General features: G+C 37.7%; 1 protein-coding gene across 1 annotated transcript in view; it reads right to left on the reverse strand.

Annotated features, from left to right (window-relative positions):
- RELN (reelin) overlaps positions 1 to 20,580 on the reverse strand; it is a 553,128-nt gene that overhangs the window by 392,565 nt on the left and 139,983 nt on the right. The window contains exon 3 of the mRNA XM_006053468.4: positions 3,667 to 3,802. Within this exon, the coding sequence (XP_006053530.3) occupies positions 3,667 to 3,802 (136 nt within the window). The remainder of the gene's footprint in view (positions 1 to 3,666; positions 3,803 to 20,580) is intronic.

Below are 20,580 nucleotides of genomic sequence, written 5' to 3' on the forward strand. Positions count from 1 at the left end.
AGAAAAAAAGGTAAGAAATTGTAAGACTTTAGCTCAGAAAATTTCAAATGAATTGTTCAGTAGTTCATGTTTAATCTTCAGTTTCCCTACACTCTCTCACAAACTAATTAGGAAAAGAGATCAATAAAAACATCTTGCCCACACAGGAGGCAGCTATGTTATGTAACATTCAACATAGTCATTGCTTACAATAAGCATAGACTTAAACATTTACTAAGAAAGTTGAAAGGTGCAAAGTGCATCATCAAAATTTTATTAGGAAATATAAGTGAGGGATGTAAACTTCTTTGTAATCAGTAAAAATTACCTATTACCAAATTGTATTTTTTTTTTTTACCAAATGCTAATAAAATATTGTTTGGAGCTGACATGCAATACATTATTTCTAAGAGAATACAATTTGATATCCCAGGAACAGTAATGCCACAAGCCATTAAATATCATTTTAAAACAGATTAAATTAAAAACTGTATCTATTTGGAAATATGCAGTTCTGTACACCTGGCACAGATTTACTTTGTGTTTTTTCAAAAAAAAGTAATTCTTGTTTTAAATGAAGAGCTTATGAATAGCAAGAATTTAAATTATCCTAATAAGTGCCAACATGAGTAAGACAAAGTGTGCCAAAAAAGAGTCAGAGGTTACTATTAAACTAAAGAAATAGACAACATTGTACAACAGATACAATGTTGGCACTCCATATCCCTGGATTTTTCCCTGGATACACAAACCATAGATATAGAGGGTCCACTCTACCATGCTGTTTAATAAAAGGGACTTGAGAACATGTGGAAGGCCCTAGAATAACCCCTTCCCCAGTCTCCTAGGATGCAGAATTCAAAGGATATTTTCTGTGATTCCTGTGTATATAAGTCCTTGAACCAACTGAGGAGGAATCATGAAGAAATAAGAATTTGTCCTTTTCCTATCTAATCTAATAGAAAAAGCAAGAATTTAAATCAAATATAAGTAAATAGTAAAATATAGTCAGCATTATAACAGAGTTGGGCTTCCCAGGTGGCATTAATAGTAAAGAACCCATCTGCTAATGCAGGAGACTTAAGAGACGTAAGTTCAATCCCTGGTCAGAAAGAACCCCTGGGAAAGGGCATGGCAACCCACTCCAGTATTCTTGCCAAGAGAATCACATGGACAGAGGAGCCTGGCTGGTTATGGTCCATAGAGTTGCAAAGAGTCAGACATGACTGAAGTGACTTTGTATACACGCATAACAGAGTTATAAGCAAAAATGTGACGATACACATCAATTATGTTGCTGATATCTCAGAAAGCTTTATAGAAGATTTTTACTTAAGAATGAATGGCAGCTTGCAGAATGAGTAAGAATTTAACAACTGAATTTGAGAGAATACGCATTCCAAGCTAAGGGAAAAGCATGGAGAAAGAGAAAAAGTCAGGGAATGTTTAGGGAATTGTGGGATGTGCTGCCAATTTGTGACCATCAGAAGGCAGAGGTAATGGGAGACAAGAAAGAAGTTGATAGACTGCAAGATTTGAAAGCGCCTTCAAACCCACTCCAAAAAGCTGGACTTTAGAAGAAAGTCTTAGGCTATCCAAGTTTTGAGCAATCAACACTTTGTTGTGCCTTAGGAAGATTAACTGTGAGATGGACCGGATGAGAAATAGGCTGGAGGTAAACCAGTTAGGAAGCTATTGCAAGCACCTTAGCAAGAGGTACTGGAAAGAAAGGGTTCAAGGGTGAAAAACTTTCTGAGGGAGAAAATGATGGGATTAAATGTCAACCAGCCAGGTGGATGAATCTGATGTTTCCAGCCTGAGTAACCCAGAGGATAGGCAGAGAAAATATATAATCAGTGATGTGACATACACCCTTGACAATGAACTGTATTTTATTAAGGGAGAAGAAAAGGCAGTGGTAAATTTTGGAGTATTCAGGTTTTACAGGATCTTGCTGTCTGAGGAGAAGGCTGGCATAGAACAGTATTCAAGATGAATTCCAGCTCTGTTTCACCTGACTGCCCATAGAACAGCTGTTTCAGAACTTATTCCATTGGCCTACTCATCTATTCAACAAATATTTAGGTAGTGCTTCCAGTGTGTGCAGGAACTGTATTAGATAACTGGGGTGAATCAGTAAACAAAACAGAAAACCATTCTTATCTTCAAGGAACCTGCATTTCAGCAGGAACAATCAGACAATAAATAACATACATAAATAAATGAAGCATATCATGTGTTAGAACTGAAAAAAAATACAGTGGGAGAAAAAAAGAGATAAGAAAGATGAGGAGTGACAACTGTGTGGCAGGAGTAGGGGAATGATCTGCATTGAGAGATGTCACAAGTCACAGACTCTGAACCACAGTGCAGTGTTTATCTAAGGATGCTATTGGGACACTGCTCACTACCCTTCCCTGTTTCCTCCTGATGAGCACAGGAGAGATTCAGTGAGTTTCTATACAGTTCTGACTTCTTACCACCATGAATTAGCTAACTATGTTTTCCTCTTGGCACTTGTGGCTAGGTTTAGCTAAAAGTGGAATCTCTAAATCTCTGGTCTTCTTCTAAACTGTGTGTGGATCCTCATAGCATTTTTTTGTATCTGTTTTCATCTTATTTCCTGAAAATCATTTCCCTATTGTCTTCATTTCTTCACATACTTTTATCTTATTGAAGTTTTATTTTTGCAATTTTGGCCTTTTTTGACACCAAAATGAGTGGTCTTAATTAAGGTTAAACCTGCTAAAATAATACCTTTAAATAGTTACTATATACATAACCTCTCTGAGGTTGCAAGCAGGACTCTATAGGGCCTTTGCAGACAGACCACTGCATGTCCTACTCCTGCCTCTTGTGTGTGTGTGTGTTAGTTGCTCAGTCGTGTCCGACTCTTTGTGACTCCATGGACTGTAGCCCACCAGGCTCCTCTGTCCATGGAATTCTCCAGACAAGAATACTGGAGTGGGTTGCCATTTCTTTCTCCAAAGGATCTTCCCAACCCAGGGATTGAACCTGGGTCTCCTGCATTGCAGGCAGACACTTTACCATTTGAGCTACTAGAGAAGCCTATACATGCCTGCCTGTTACTTGTAGAAAAACTTTAGCCTCCCAGGCCTTCCCCAAGTGCCAAGCATAAATTTAATCAGAGAAGAAAATGCAGAAACAAAGGAAAACAGTCAAGCAAGACAAAATAATAATAGTTTAGCTATTAAACAAATTCAAGGACCTTGAGTTCCTCCTCAAGAGCTTCAGGTAATATCGTGAGCCATAGCCTTTGAGCTACTTTGCAGATATTGAAATCCCCACCAGGTACAAGTTAACTGTATGCTGCCACAAGCATCTTGACTCCAGACTGATTGGAACCAGAAGGTTGATGATACAGACTTCTGATTGCCTTACCATCAACCAATCGGAAGAATGTCTACGAACTGATCACACACCCTGCAACCTTCTCCCTCATCCTGTCTTTAAAAACCTTTTCCTAAAAATTACTGGGGAGTTCAAGTCTCTTGAGCACTAGCTACATGGATTCCTTCCTTGGTGCCTTGTGATAAACATTGTACTTCCTTTCACCACAAGATGCTGTCCACTGATTGATTTTACTGTACACAGGCGGGTAGATCCAAGTTTGGTTTGATAATACATTTGCCTTCTGTACCAGTCACAGACACTTTGGGTACTTACATGAAATTCACACAGCCTGTACCAGCAGGTGGAGCAATCCAGACGAAGCTGAGGTTGGTTGTGGGCAGATGACTCACATGAGAGGCCACCACACTGCACATAAACTGGTTACCAAATTGGTGGTCAGACATGATACCTGACAAACAGAAAGGAAAGGGTGTTGTTATAAAAACAACAAAACAAAGTCCTTCATATGATGGCATAACAATATTTTCTGGTTCTTTTATGTTAACATTCAACATGCTATCTGGCTTCCCCATAAGTTGTGCGGTTTTCTATTTTCTATTGTCAGAAGGAAATTAATCATTTAAAACATTATTGTTAAGGAGCAATCTACTAAATTAATTGTTATAATATTTGCTTAATTTTGATTTTGTTGATTGGTCTTTACCCATCACCAAATACCACCAGGACCACACCTGCAGTGAAACAAGGTTGGACTTACTGGAAGTGTTTGCAGTAAGGGTCACCAAATACTACTGAGAATCTGGAGGTATCTCAGTGGGAGGATGTTAGCAGGAGCTTGTTAAAATATTTGGGTTTGTGTTAGATTATTTCATGATTATAGTACTGAAAGTCCTGAATCCTGGGAACCCCCTCAGTCTTGTTGGGGAGGTTCCAGGGAAAGGTGGTTTTGATTCCAATCTTGGTACTATTAGAAAGTAGGAGCAATTTTATCACTGAGTATCTTAATTTTTATCTATGAGACATGAGGAATAGAGAAGAGCTAAAGTTGAGGTTGATAACAGCAGCAGCGATCACATTAGCATGGAGAGGGAATGTTGGTCATGCTTTTGGTTTGTACTGTGTTCTTGCTTTCATCTATGTTCAGGCATGATTAAAAAGTGGTCTTGTTTTTGTCTCAAACCACATCTACTCTGTCTCAGAGTAGATAACCTATGAAACTGCTCATTTTCAACATGAGATCATCATGGCATAGCTGAGTACCAGGTCAGCTCCCAGCTGAATTATCAGGAGACGCTTTTTCTCCTTTGTAATAAGATGATCTTCTCATGTTTACCTCAGATATAAAATATTAATAGGTAACCCAACACTAAGAAAATGAACTTGATTTTTAAAAACAGGCAAAGAAGTTATACAGATGGCAGGTAGGCATATGAAAAGATATTCAATATCATATGTCATTAGAGAATTACAAATTAAAACAATGAAATGCCACTACATACCTAATATTTGACCAAAGTCCAAAATAATGACAGTCCTAAATGCTAGTGAGGATATGGAGCTACAGGAATTCTTATTCATTGCCAGTGAGAATACAAAATGGTATAGCCACTTTGGAAGATAGTTTGGCATTTTCTTACAAATATAGACATACTCTAACCATATAATCCAGAAATCACACTCTTTGGTATTCACTCAAATACACTGGAAATTTATGTCCACTCAGAAACCTGCACATGGATGTATATAGCAGTTTTATTCATAACTGTCAAAACTGGGAAGCAACCAAGACATCCTTTAGTAAGTGAATGGGTAAATAAAGTGTGGTACATACAAACAACAGAATATTATTCAGAGCTGAAAGGAAATGAGCTATCAAGCCATGAAAAAACATGAATAAGTGTTGTGCTGTCCTGTTCTGTGCTAAGTCACTTCAGTTGTGTCCAACTCTTTGCAATCCTATGGACTATAGCCTGCCAGGCTCCTCTATCCATGGGATTATCCAGGCAAGAATACTGGAGTGCGTTGCCAGGCCCTTCTCAAATAAAAAAGTACATATTATTAAATGAAAGAAACCAATATGAAAGAACTACATGCTGTATGATTCCAACCACTTGAAATTTTGGAAAAGGCAAAATTACAGAGACTGTGGTTGCTAGGGGTTGGGAGGGAAGATGGGAGATATGAATAAGCAGAGCACAGAGAAATTTAGGCCAGTGAAACTATTCCATATAATAATACAATGGTGAATACACGACACCAAAAATGAAACCTAGTGTAAAGTATGGACTTTGAGTGACAATGATGGGTCAGTGAGGGTTGATCTGTTAAAACAAAGATACCACTGTGGTGCAAGACACCCAGAAGGTTGGAGGAGGGTGGTGTACGGAAAATCTATGTACCTTTTACTCAATTTTCCTGTGACCTAAAACTGCTCTAAAAATAAACTGTATTAATAAAAAACATTTCCATGAGTGGACAGTCGAAAATTTAATAAAATTGGCTTTGTGAACTTGGGTAAATGGCTTCTCTCTGAGATAGTTTTCTAGTCTATAAAATGAAAACACCATGTCCATTCCATCCTAAAGTTATTTGGAGAATTAAATTACCCAATGCATATGGAAGTATCTGGTACAGTACTTCCATGTTTGAACAGGTGCCTTACCTACATGCCATCACAACGTCCATACCTCACTCCATCATACTCTTGACTACCTCTACAGAGAGTCTATGAGGGACTATGTCTTTAATCTTTGTACCTCAAGCAACTATCACAATGTATGACACACTTCAGATACTCAAGAAATATTTTCTAAATAAATATAAAACAAATAACTATAAAAATAAGACTATAAATTATACACATATGTTATATCAACTAATGAAACAGAATCTTCTAGAATAGTAAGTTGTTCAGAATAGGTCATACTGGCCAAAGAAATAGAAGAACAAGTATATATTTTGACATATCCTAATAATGCTCTTCTTTCTCATTCAAATACATACATATATAAATGTAAACTTATATATAAATTTAAGCTGTATCTTGCAACAAAAGGATGAAAGTCACCAAGTCAGAGAAACCACAAGGTTAGAGAAGATGTCAGACTTCCAGGGAAATCATAGACTGCCGAAGGAGACTCAGTAGCTGTGACTAAGGAATTGCCATGCCTCTCTGGTCAGGCATAAAGCAGGGATCCAGTGTATGGGAAATGACACATCTGCAAGAGTCAGCCTGGCCAGAAAGGAAAAGCAAAAGTTACAGCCGCAATTATGTGGGAAGGGAAATGAATCAAACAAAATAAGGTTTCAGGGTCTCAGAACCTTGGTAACAGGATTCATATTCAAATACCTCCTCACTCCTCAAAGCTCCTCTGAGAAAGTGAGTCAATGTCTAGACTGCATATTATTTGAAAGAATTTTATAAGGTAGATATAGAATTGCAATTGCCTCATGCCCTGCCGTGGGTAAATACTCCATAGGATAACATTCTTGCAATCCAACCATCCAGCACAGCAGTTCTCCAACTTGGCTACACAGCAGAATCACCTGAAGAGATAGAATAAATACCAGTTTCCAGACATTCTGAGTGAATCAGCAAAGAAAACAATATTTACAGAATCCCTGTGTTGCATCAAATGTTGGGTTAGACCATATTTAGCTACATAGAAGAAATACAGGAGGACATTGTCCCGACCTTGAAATGACTTCAGGTGAGAAGAGAGAACTAGAATAAACTAATATTCTAAATAAAACAACTAGAAAATAAGCAAGCACTAACTGGGTGCTATTTGTGAAAAATATAAAACAGAAGAGAAAGAGTGATTAATGTGGACAATTATAAGAACAACTAATGCTTCTTGAGCACTTACTATGGCCTGACACTATTCTAAGCAGTTCATGAACTTGTTTAAGGCTTTTAAACAATCCTATGCAGTAAGAGCTGTTATTTTCTCCATTTTACCCATTAGGAAAATAAGATAATGGAGGTAAAAACTCGCCTATAGTTTATATAGCAATGGCAGTACAGCCTGGATGCAAACCAGCACCCTTGCTGCACAGTCAGAAATGACTCTGTTAACAACAAGGTCCTATTGCAGAGCATGGGGAACTGTACTCAATATCTTGTAGTAAACCATGATAGAAAAAGTAAAAAGAAATGGCTCTGTTGAAGAGTTGAGTTTTGAGGGAAAAGCCAAGATTTCCCATATTTGTTTATGCACATGAGGCAGCAGAGGATAAGCACAAGACTGTACCATTAGCTCTGTCACCCGCTGCTGCATTACCTTGGTCAGGGTGCTCCCTCTCAAGCTTCAGTTCCAATGACTATAAACTGCTGGTCCATGATCACTAAGACTCCTTTCAGTTCCTTAGCTCTCTGAGTACAATTTAAATGAACAGAAGAAAAATAGGAGGACAGCTCACAAAAGCAGATATAACGGGCAGAGGTAGGCACATAATGAGATCCAGGAGAAGGAGAGGAGTCAATGTCAGCTTGCAGCGTTCTGTGAAACACAATTTACTGCATCCGCCATAGTGATCTTTTTAATGGCTTTCATGTCATGAAAGACATATACCATCTAAGTAATAAATGTGATTTGGAAGCCTACTCTTGGGTAACTTTAATTTGAATTTGATAATGAATTTAAAGGTATGATGGTGTTTTCCTCTGCTGCATGCTGGATAATAGGATATATACATTGAATTTTAAAATTACTTGAAAAAAAGAAAATCAGATATATGATAAAAGAATTTAATTACACTGTGAATCTCAGGGAGGTGTATACACATAAAATATATATGTGTATAATGTAGTTACAATCAATGTTTTATTTTCATTGTTGTGGTTATGTGCAAACTTTCATACAAAATTGTTTTCTGTGGAATTCTTTTGCAAGAGAATTGGACCATGAGAGAAAGAAAGCAATTCAGGAAGTATGGCTCTCTTGGTCTAACTTTGGACAAAAAAGTAAAGTATATCTTTCAAACTGTGAGTCTCTATGAGATTGATAACTGTCTTGACAGATTTTAAAGCACTGATATTATGGATATATTTTCCTTATCATGTACACACATAGGAATATTCACATAGTTATGATTTCTGTATCAAGAAATAATCAATATAACTTTATAAAACAACTATTCATTTGACAAAGTATGAATGTTTTTAATTCATTAAGTTCTTCAAACCACTGGATATCTAGTTTAAGAATATCTAGCATCTGTTTTCTCAAAGTTGTGGTTAAAGGATAGGAATCCATGTAAGAATTTCCTTTATCCACATTATACTTCTGCAAGATTAGGCTCACAATGTCTTTAATTGTTCTCAAGATGCTTCCATGATACCTTTTAAGACAGTGATACACATTTCTATGCCTTCCAGGATGTCATTTTTCCTTGACATGTCTTCAGTTATTTTAAGTTTATGACTAAACCTTGTATGAACTCCACTTTCCCTCAGGAATACTCTTCTATGCTTTTAATGTGCATACCTTGGGTCTTCAGAGCTTTAACTAGAATCTCTATGATTCCTCCATCTTGAAAATAAAATGTACATATACTCATAAAAATGTAGGCTATTCACTTCCAAGAAATACTCTGAAGACTTTATTACCAAAAAATAACCAAGGTAGTAGGAAAATTACACATTCATGTTGGGTGTATGTTATAGATTAAAGATGTGGATTACTCCAATGTGTTGAGCCTGTTATTTGCCACAGTTATTGTTAAAGTGGGTAGAAGCATGTCCTGGCTTTTTGTGGAATTCAAGAAATAAGGCATCTGGGGAGGGGATATCATGAAATAAAGGGAAAGTACATTAAGATTAGAGGTTTTTGATTTGTGATAAATGTAACCTTCATACATAAAAATGACAAAATTTTAAAATAAGTATTTTACTGTTTCAAACACTTTCAGAAAGTATGATAGAATATTTTGTCAGGAAGCTTAGTCAATATATTAACTTGTATCTATATAAAAAGTGTAAGAAAAAACATATATTTAAGATGCTTTGTTCCCTTTTATTTTCATCATTGGCTCTTTGTTTAAAAGGGATATCTAATCAACACAACACTATAAAGCAATTATCCTCCATAATAAATACAATTTAAAAAGAAGAAAAGGATATCTAAAAACTTACATCAGTTAATAAAAAAGTAGACTGTTCTAAAAATGCAGTCTGGAAAGTTAGTCTTAAATTTTAAATGAAGAGAGAAAATGAATTATAGAGTTCCTTTATGTCACCCTTTAATCTTTTCATCTGATTCAAATACAAATAAATGTTTACTTACAGAATCTGTCTTGTCTATTATTTGCCTTCTTTGCTAGGTTAATGTACACAAATATCTCAGCAAAGCTAAACATTATTTTATATGCTGAAAATTAATCACTGAACTTCCTGCAAACATCCTCATTGCACCTTATCTGTGAAGTACCAGCCTGATGAAAATGGATGTGAAAAGAATAGCTTTCAAGTAGTGGTACAAGATAATGAAGAGTATGTGCGCCCACACTCACACTTATGCAGTGGGTGTATTTAACTTTTGAAGCACTGATTTGAAGGCAATTCAGTTTCAGATTTAAATCTAGAAGAAAAAAGTACTAAAATCTTAAAAAAAAAATCATTCTGGAAGTGTATATTCTATGGGCATACGTTAGAAAATGCATGAGAATCCAAGCTCAAAGAATTTATTCTAAGTCAACCTGATTCTTTCCTCACTCACTACAAAGTTGATAATTCCTGCTGTTGCCCTCCCTCCCCATCCCTCTCCAAGCACTACCATTTATCAAATGCCCTCTCTGTGAGGGGTTTTACCCATATTATTATCTTACTACTACTACAGAGGCAGTAGAAGGGAAAGTTTGAGAGCACAGACCCTGGAGACAATCAGCCAGGGTTCAGACCTTTGTTCCACTATCAAGGAACTGCAGAATCTTAGGCCACTTACTCAAACACTCTGTTCCTCACTTTCCTCTCCAGGAAAATGCAGATGATAATACCAGGGTGGCTCAAAGACTAAATGAGCACACACACACAGTCAGTACTATATGTGTTAGCTGTTATTATCATTCCCACTTAAAAAGATACAGGAGAATTACCAAGAACCAGTGGATTTCAGTAACTTGCCAACATTTAAACACATGTCAATAAAAGAGCTAGCAAACAGAACTGGAACACAAATCCATCTGCTATCTCACACTGTCCACTGGCTTCTTCCCTCCTTCTGTCCTTCAGTGGCAGTACTTCAATTCTAGGACAGACCCCTGTGCTGATCCAAGAGAACTCTAAATCCAGAGGTCAAACATATATCATCTGAGAGTGAACCTGAATAGAGGGCCTTCCTCCAGGCACAAACTCAAGTGCTCTCCCCTCCTCCTCTACCTCTCTGTCTTCAAAGACATTAAATTCTCACCAGATAGTTATTGGATAACTTTTTTCCTCTTGTTATAAAAGGCAGAGAAACCAGAGATCAAATTGCCAACATCTGCTGGATCATCGAAAAAGCAAGGAAGTTCCAGAAAAACATCTATTTCTGCTTTATTGACTATGCCAAAGCCTTTGACTGTGTGGATCACAATAAACTGTGGAAAATTCTGAAAGAGATGGGAATACCAGACCACCTGACCTGCCTCTTGAGAAATCTGTATTCAGGTCAGGAAGCAACAGTTAGAACTGGACATGGAACAACAGACTGGTTCCAAATAGGAAAAGGAGTACCTCAAGGCTGTATATTGTCACCCTGTTTATTTAACTTCTATGCAGAGTACATCATGAAAAATGCCGGGCTGGAAAAAGCACAAGCTGGAATCAAGATTGCTGGGAGAAATATCAATAACCTCGGATATGCAGATGATACCACCCTTATGGCAGAAAGTGAAGAGGAACTAAAAAGCCTCTTGATGAAAGTGAAAGATGAGAGTGAAAAAGTTGGCTTAAAGCTCAACATTCAGAAAACGAAGATCATGGCATCTGGTCCCATCACTTCATGGGAAATAGATGGGGAAACACTGGAAACAGTGTCAGACTTTATTTTTCTGGGCTCCAAAATCACTGCAGATGGTGACTGCAGCCATGAAATTAAAAGACACTTACTCCTTGGAAAGAAAGTTATGACCAACCTAGAAAGCATATTAAAAAGCAGAGACATTACTTTGCCAACAAAGGTCCATCTAGTCAAGGCTATGGTTTTTCCAGTGGTCACATATGGATGTGAAAGTTGGACTGTGAAAAAAGCTGAGCGCCAAAGAATTGATGCTTTTGAACTGTGGTGTTAGAGAAGACTCTTGAGAGTCCCTTGGACTGCAAGCAGACCCAACCAGTCCATTCTAAAGGAGATCAGCCCTGGGTGTTCTTTGGAAGGAATGATGCTAAAGCTGAAACTCCAGTACTTTGGCCACCTCATGCGAAGAGTTGACTCATTGGAAAAGACTCTGATGCTGGGAGGGATTGGGGGCAGGAGGAGAAGGGGACAACAGAGGATGAGATGGCTGGATGGCATCACCAATTCGATGGACATGAGTTTGAGTGAACTCCGGGAGTTGGTGATGGACAGGGAGGCCTGGCGTGCTGTGATTCATGGGGTCACAAAGAGTCGGACACGACTGAGCGACTGAACTGAACTGACCTGAGACATGTGCTTGAATTAGGTACTGTTGTGAGTGAGACATTTTCAGGTCAAAATTGCTCCGTAAGGGGCAAAGTCATCTAGTTACACTTAGGTCTATGTGGCCTAAACACTGAGTTTAACACAGCAGCATCCTTTCCAAAGAGCTATGTAAAGTCTGCACTGTCTTTAATTGAAGCTCTCTGGTCCACTGTTTCAGAGTATATTTCTGATGTCTTTCCTCCTAATATTGCATACTCTGCCTCTCCTCTTAAAAGTTGCTCAGTCGTGAAGTTAAGTGCTCCTTAGGAAGCATTACTATGAACAAAGCCAGTGAAGGTGATGGAATTCCAGCTGAGCTATTTAAAATCTTAAAAGATAATGCTGTTAAAGTGCCACACTCAATATGTCAGCAAATTTGGAAAACTCAGCAGTAGCCACAGGACTGTAAAAGGTCATTTTTCATTCCTATTCCAAAGAAGGGCAATGCCAAGGAATGTTCAAATGATCATACACTTGCATTCATTTCACATGCTAGCAAGGTTATGCTCAAAATCCTGTAAGCTATGCTTCAGAAGTACCTGAATTAAGAAATTCCAGATGAACAAGCTGGGTTTAGAAAAGGTAGAGGAATCAGAGACCAAGTTGCCAACATCTATTGGATCATGGAGAAAGCAAGAGAGTTCCAGAAAAACATCTACTTCTGCTTCATTGACTAGACTAAAGCCTTTGACTCATGAGTCACAACAAACTCTGGAAAATTTTTAAAGAGATGGGAATACCAGGCTACCTTACCTGTCTCCTAAGAAACCTGTATGCAGATCAAATAGAACCAGACATATGAAAACTGATTGGTTCAAAATTGGGAAAGGAGTTTAACAAGGCTGCATATTGTCACCCTGCTTATTTAACTTATATACAGAGTACATCATGCAAAATGCCAGGATGGATGAATCACAAGCTGGAATCAAGACTGCCAGCAGAAATATCAACAATCTCAGATATGCAGATGATACCACTCTAATGGCAGAAAGTGAAGAGGAACTAAAGAGCCTCTTGATGAGGGTTAAAAAGGAAAGTGAAAAGCTGGCTTGGAACTCAACACTTAAAAAACTAAGATCATGGTATCTGGTCCCATCACGTCATGGCAAATAAAAGGGGAAAAAGTAGAAGCAGTGACAGATTTTGTTTTCTTGAGCTCCCAAAACACAGAAGACAGTGACTGAAGCCATGAAATTAAAAGACACTTAGTCCTTGGAAGAAAAGCTATGACAAACCTCGACAGAATATTATAAAACAAAGACATCATTTTGCCAACAAAGGTCTGCCTAGTCAAAGCTATGGTTTTCCCAGTAGTCATATACAGTGAGAGTTGGACAGAAAGAAAGTTGAGCGCTGAAGAATTGATGCTTTCTAACTGTGGTGTTGGAGGAAATTCTTGAGAGTCCCTTGCACTGCAAGGAGATCAAACCAGTCAATTCTATAAAAAAAAAAATCAACCCTGAATATTCATTAGAAGGGCTGATACTGAAGCTGAAGCCCCAATACTTTGGCCACCTAATGTGGAGAGCAAATTCACTGGAAAAGATCCTGATGCTGGGAAAGATTGAAGGCAAAAGAAGAGGATGGCAGAAGATGAGATGGTTAGATAACATCACTGACTCAATGGACATGAATCTGAGCAAACTCCAGGAAATAGTGAAGGACAAGGAAGTCTGGTGTGCGGCAGATCACGGGGCCACAAAGAATCAGACCTGACTTAACGACTGAACAACAAGATGATAATCTCTACATGTTGCCTGCCCAAGCCTTTCCAAACTAATTGCACTACAGTGGCCACTGTATATAACTATATTCCCCTCATTTTCATTGCTGTACTTGGCTGAATCTGGATTTCTCTACACTTGGTCCCCACTTCATCCTGCATACTTCTGAGTGTTGGTCTAGTAGGTAGAAACTAAGCTACATGCCTTAACCCTAGCGATTATGGAAATTCTATTCGGGGATGGTGATACTAACAATATGGGAAACTATATAAAAATGTTGGGCAATCATAGATGACTTATGTCTACTTCATTCAGAGGGCAATTTCAAAGTCTATGAAGTTTTGGATTTCTTGATCCAAAAATAGCTGAAATAACTGACAGTCCTGAAAGACTACAGCTTTTAGAACTATTTCCATGAATCTGTATATTGAGTTCTTTATCCTTTATCTTGAACAGGCATTCTTCCACAGGAAAAGTACTGCTCAGTCTATTTGATGGACAGGAACAAAAGCTCCCCATACCCTTCCTGCAAAGCCCAATAGATTTCCCCAAAAGTTACATCAAGACAGAAGATGTGCCTCTGGTTTCTAACTCCAGATGGTGTAAATCTGGGACAAATGATTATCAGAGTTCCCGTTAAAGGAGTAACATCAATGAGTCAGCATAATATTTATTATCTCAGCTAAAAAAAAACTACTTACCTCATCTTGGAGTCACGTCAATCTATCATCAAGTTTTTCTGATGTTACCTCAAAATTTTTTCAACTGTGTCCCCTCTTACCTACCCTTTTCCACTATGCCTTTATTTCAGGCTTTTCTTATTTCTTTTTTGACCAGTGCCAATAGCTCCCAAATTGGTCTCTGTGTTCAGTTTTACCTCCTAAGGTTAATTCTCAATAGAAGTATCTTTCTAAAGCACAATCTAATTTTATCATTCTACTGATTTAAATCTTTAAGTTTAATCAAAACTTAAGAAAAAAATAGGCTTAAGTCTAACATGATATTCTGTCACCTATCTATCTGGGATTATTTATCATGATCCCTATTCAAATTTCATATTCTATCAAAACCAAACAATATATATACGTTGTATGTACTTATCTCTGGCTTTACTCCTGTTCTTTCTGCCTAGACAAAGGGTCAGCAAACTATGATCCATTGGTCAAATCTGAACCATGGCCTGTTTTTGTACAACCACTGAACTCAGAATAGTTTTGCATTATGAAAATTTGTAAAAAAAAAAAAAAAAGTGAAAAAATATGCAAAAGAGACCTATGATAACCTGAAAAGCCTAAAATACCATTGTGCCATTTACAGAAAAAGGTTTGTTGACCTTTGACCTAAAGTGCCCTTTCTTCCTCTGGCTTGGCTAAATGATTACTTCTCACTTAATATACATATGTGATCATAAATTATCTCCCCCATGAAACTTTCCTGTATAATTCCTTCCTGTAACCCAGTTTAATGTTAGGAACATTTCCATGTTCTCATACTACCCAGAGAATAGTTCTTTATTGAACTATTCATTGCATTACAGGGAGTTATCTGTCTTCCCCATCAGACTGTTACATTATAAATTTTTTACACACAAAAAATTATGATAGACATGTAATAAATGTTTATGGAATGAACTGTTGTTGAATAAATTGAAAGTCACTTAGTCGTGTCCGACTCTTCAAAACCTCATGGACTACACATGTCCAGGGAATTTTCCAGGTCAGAATACTGGAGTGGCAGCTGTTCCCTTCTCCAGGCGATCTTCCCAACCCAGGTCTCCCGCATTGCACGTGAATTCTTTACCAGCTGAGCCACCAGGGAAGCCCAACAATACTGGAGTGGGTAGCCCATCCCTTCCTCCAGGGGATCTTCCCAACCCAGGAATCAAACTGGAGTCTCCTGCATTGCAGAAAGATTCTTTACCAGCTGAGCTACCAGGGAAGGCACTACAATTGACATCATACAGTAATTTAAATGGCAGGAGCTCTCCGTGGTACTGGAGGGACTCTACCTACAGCTTCTTCCTATGAGATGGCCAGAACCTTTTGTTTGATGTCTCTCAATTACCTTCACCAGCTTCTATTATGACTTCATGATGTTTTCTGCTACTTTCTAGTCAAATTCCCAAAGAATCCTAACTAACTCTTGTCCAACTCTTTTCTGTTCCAATTAACTGTACATACCTTTTGGTCAGGGCATTTGTTGCTCACTGGAGCCTACATCCTACCACAGAGACTGCAAACTCTAGGACTGAGGGCCTCAGGTCAAACTACAGGGAGGGAGTACAGCCCTAACCATCAGCAGAAAATTGGATTAAAGATTTACTGAGCATGGCCCTGCCCACCAGAGCAAGACCCAGTTTTCCCCACAGCCTGTCCCTCCCATCAGAAAGCTTGCACAAGCCTCGCATCCATCAGAAGGCAGACAGAATAAAAACCACAATCACAGAAAACTAACCAAAACTAGCCATGTGATCACATTGATCACAGCTTTGTCTAATTCAATGAAACTATGAGCCATGCTGTGTTGGGCCACCCAAGACGGACAGGTCATGGTGCAGAGTTCTCACAAAATGTGGTCCATTGGAGAAGGGATTGGCAAGCTACTTCAGCGTTCTTGCCTTGTGAACCCCATGAACAGCATGAAAAGGCAAAAAGATATGACACTGAAAGATTAACCCCTCAGGTCAGAAAGTGTCCAAAATGCTACTGGAGAAGAGCAGAGAAATAGCTCCAGGAGGAATGAAGAGTCTGAGTCAAAGAAGAAACAATGCCCAGTTGTGGATGTGTCTGGTGGTGAAAGTAAAGTCTGATGCTGTAAAGAACAATATATTGCATAGGAACCTGGAACCAAGGTAAACTGGAAGTGGTGAAACAAGAGATGACAAGAGTGAATATCAACATTTTAGGAATCAGTGAACTAAAATGTACAGGAATGGGAAAATTTAATTCAGGTGATCATTATATCTACTACCGTAGGCAAGAATCCCTACAAGAAATGGAGTAGCCCTCATAGTACAAGAGAGTCTGAAATGCAGTACTTGGCTGCAGTCTCAAAAATGACAGAATGATCTCTGTTCGTTTCCAAAGCAAACCATTCAACATCACAGTAAACAAAGTCTATGCTCCAATCACTAATACTGAAGATGATGAAGCTGAATGGTTCTATGAAGACCTACAAGACCTTCTAAAACTAACGCCAAAAAAAAAGTCATCCTTTTCATCACAAGGGACTGGAATGAAAAAGTAGGAAGTCAAAAGATACTTGGAGTAACAGGCAAGTTTGGCCTTGGAGTACAAAATGAAGCAGGGCAAAAGCTAACAGAGTTTTGTCAAGAGAACACACTGATCATAGCAAACACCCTTTTCCAACAACACAAGAGACAATTCTACACATGGACATCACCAGATAGTCAATACTGAAATCAGATGGATTATATTCTCTGCAAGTGAAGATGGAGAAGCTCTAAACAGTCAGCAAAAATAAGATCAGCAACTGACTGTGGCTCAGATCAAAAGCTCCTCATTGCAAAATTCACACTTAAAGAATGTAGGGAAAACCACTGGGCCATTCAGGTATGACCTAAATCAAATCCCTTATGATTATACAGTGGAAGTGATAAATAGATTCAAGGGATTACATCTGATAGAGTGTATGAAGAACTATGGATGGAGGTTTGTAACACTGTACAGATGGTGGTGACCAAAGTCATCCACAAGAAAAAGAAATGCAACAAGGCAAATGGTTGGATCATAGAAAAAGCAAGGGAATTCCTGGAAAACATCTACTTCTGCTTCATTAACGACACAGAGGACCTTGACTATGTGGATCAGAACAAACTGTGGAAAATTATTAAACAGAGAGGAGTGCCAGACTGCCTTAATTGCTTCCTGAAAAACCTGTATGAATGTCAAGAAGCAACAGTTAAAACCAGACATAAAACAATGGACTGGTTCAAAATTGGGAAAGGAGTACATCAAGGCTGTATATTGCCACCCTGCTTATTTAACTTATATGCAGAGTACATCATGCAAAATGCCAGGCTGGATGAAGCTCAAGCTGGAATCAAGATTTCTGGGAGAAATATCAATAACCTCAAATATGCAGAGGATACCACCCTAATGGCAGCAAGTGAAGAGAAACTAAAGAACCTCTTGATTTAGTGAAAGGTGAAAGAAGAGAGTGAAAAAGCTGGCTTAAAACTCAACATTCAAAAAACTAAGATCATGGCATCTGGTCCCATCACTTCATGGCAAATAGATGGCTAAACAACAGAAACAGTGACAGACTTTATTTTCTTGGGCTCCAAAATCACTGTGGACAGTGATTAAAACCATGAAATTAAAGGACACTTGCTCCTTGGAAGAAAAGTTATGACAAACTCAGACAGCATAATAAAAAGCAGAGACATCACTTTTCTGATAAAGGTCCATATAGTTAAAGCTATGGTTTTTCCAGCAGTCATGTACAGATGTGAGAGCTGGACCATAAAAAAGCCTGGGTGATGAAGAATTGATGTTTTTGAGTTGTGATGCTGGAGACGACACTTGGGAGTCCCTTGGGATCAAAGGGATCAAACCAGTCAATCCTAAAGGAAATCAACCCTGAATATTCATTGGAAGGACTGATGCTGAAGCTGAAGCTCCAATGCTTTGGTCACCTGATGCAAAGAGTTGACTCATTGGAAAGGACACTATGTGGGGAAGGATTGAGGGCAGGAAGAGAAGGGGACTACAGAGGATGAGATGGTTCGATGGCATGACTGACTCAATGGACATGAGTTTGAGCAAACTCCAGGAGATGGTGAAGGACAGAGAAGCCTGGTGTGCTGCAGTCCACGGTGTTACAAAGAGTTTGACAACTGAGGAACTAAACAACAACAAAGATAGTCACATACTCCCCAACACGTTTAGTTTCTTTGAAGTTCCAGGGCACTATTTCCTACTTGAAGCACAGAACAGCCACCCAGAGTTCCTTAGGTTCCTTTATTTCCTTTCCTTGATGGCAGTGGAAGTCACACATTTTGATAGTATAGCCACAATTTGGAAATACCTAAGATTGCCGAGTCCCTGCATGGAGGACAACTACTCTGAAGAGTCTTTGGCTGCTATCAGACTATTGAGTTAAACTGCAGCTTGGGGGTTAATTTGTTACCTCAGCAATACTGGATTTCTCTGATTAATACATCCTTTTAATATATTCTTATCACACTTCACTTAATTCTATTTCCTTTATTAGATTTTAAGTTTCTTGAAAGAAGTGATTGGGCCTTACATTGGTTTTGCACAGCATCACTCAATAGTTGTTTGCTAAATGAGCAAACTTCAGAGTCCGTTTTCCTCTTTTCCACAGCATTTCCTACTGTCATCAAGAAGAATAATCTGTTTACTTTATAGCAGCTGAAGGGAAATTGTGATGAATGTAAGCTGTATAGTAGTAGTCAAGAGCAAGGACTCCAGAACCAAACTGCCTAGGTTCACATCACAGTTCTGCCATATAATATCTATGTCCTTGGTAAATTATGCATACCCTCTGAGCTTCAGTTTCCTTATATGTGAAATACTGAAAACAAACAATATTACCCAGCTTCTTGGGTTATATAGTTAACATATGTAAATGTATAGAACAAAACCTAGCCCATAAATATGGGCTGCTTCTACATCATTAAAACTCCTTTTTAGAAGCCCTAAATCTATCCATGTCCCTAATGACTTGCAAAACAAAGATATATTTTTCTGGAAAATGTAGTTCATAAACAAACCTTTAGTCTTTGTTTTCTTATAGAATTAATGAATTATTAATTAATAAATAGTTTAAATAACATAATATAAAAAATTATAGCTAAATACATAAAACATTATGATATGGCAAGCATTTTGCATACAGTATAGTGACAGTTTATATAAGAAAGCAATGTCAATTGCCAATGTCAATTGTCAATGCTATAAGAAAGCATTGACAATGAATGAAAGAATTTTGATGATGAAATGTATTTCATCATATTTTCAGATTATCCAATTTCAAATCAGATAAAAGAAATGTCAATACATTACATTTTTAAGGACAGATTATAAGATTTGTTTTCAAATATGAGGTACACTGATTCCATTTATATTTTGTTAAATTCATACTCCACTGAGGCAATAATTTGAATATTCTATCAGAAAAATGAGTGTTTCATATTCCTTGAGGTTAAATGATTACAAAGTAGTCTTAGAAATTTAAAAATTCTTTTCATATTCAAAATATATTAGGAAAAGAATAGATAAAATACAGTTATTTAAAAAATTATATTAACTTAAATTTAAGTAGAGTATATTGGTTTGACTAAAAACATATGATACTGGGGTTACTTGAATATACACTCATTTGTAGGATCACAAAAGAGGTCTTTAACAAAGCAAGTTATTGGTTAAAGGTAAAATAATTTTTTTCCTCCCCTGTAGCTTTCATTTATTTACAATGAATCATGCCTATTTGAAGCCTTTGAAGTTTTTTCTTTATATACAAATTCTATCACTCCAAGCATCAATTTGAATGATTATGTTTCCATTTTATGGCTTCTTTTAGGCTTTATGTAAAATATATAATCTTTAATGTGAATTTGTAACCATATATTGTATCTTAAATTGCTATTAAAGTTTATATCATTTCCCGTTTGTAGTCTTTGAGAGAAAAAAAATTTAATTTTAGATTGCTGCTGCTACTATGTCGCTTCAGTTGTGTCCGACTCTGTGCGACCCCATAGAGGGCAGCCCACCAGGCTCCCCCGTCCCTGGGATTCTCCAGGCAAGAACACATCTATAGTTTCTATTTGAAAAGGCACCTATCTAAACATTTTTTAAAAGTATTCATTTATATAC

This window comes from Bubalus bubalis, chromosome 8 (assembly GCF_019923935.1).
Source record: "Bubalus bubalis isolate 160015118507 breed Murrah chromosome 8, NDDB_SH_1, whole genome shotgun sequence".
Taxonomy (NCBI): domain Eukaryota; kingdom Metazoa; phylum Chordata; class Mammalia; order Artiodactyla; family Bovidae; genus Bubalus; species Bubalus bubalis.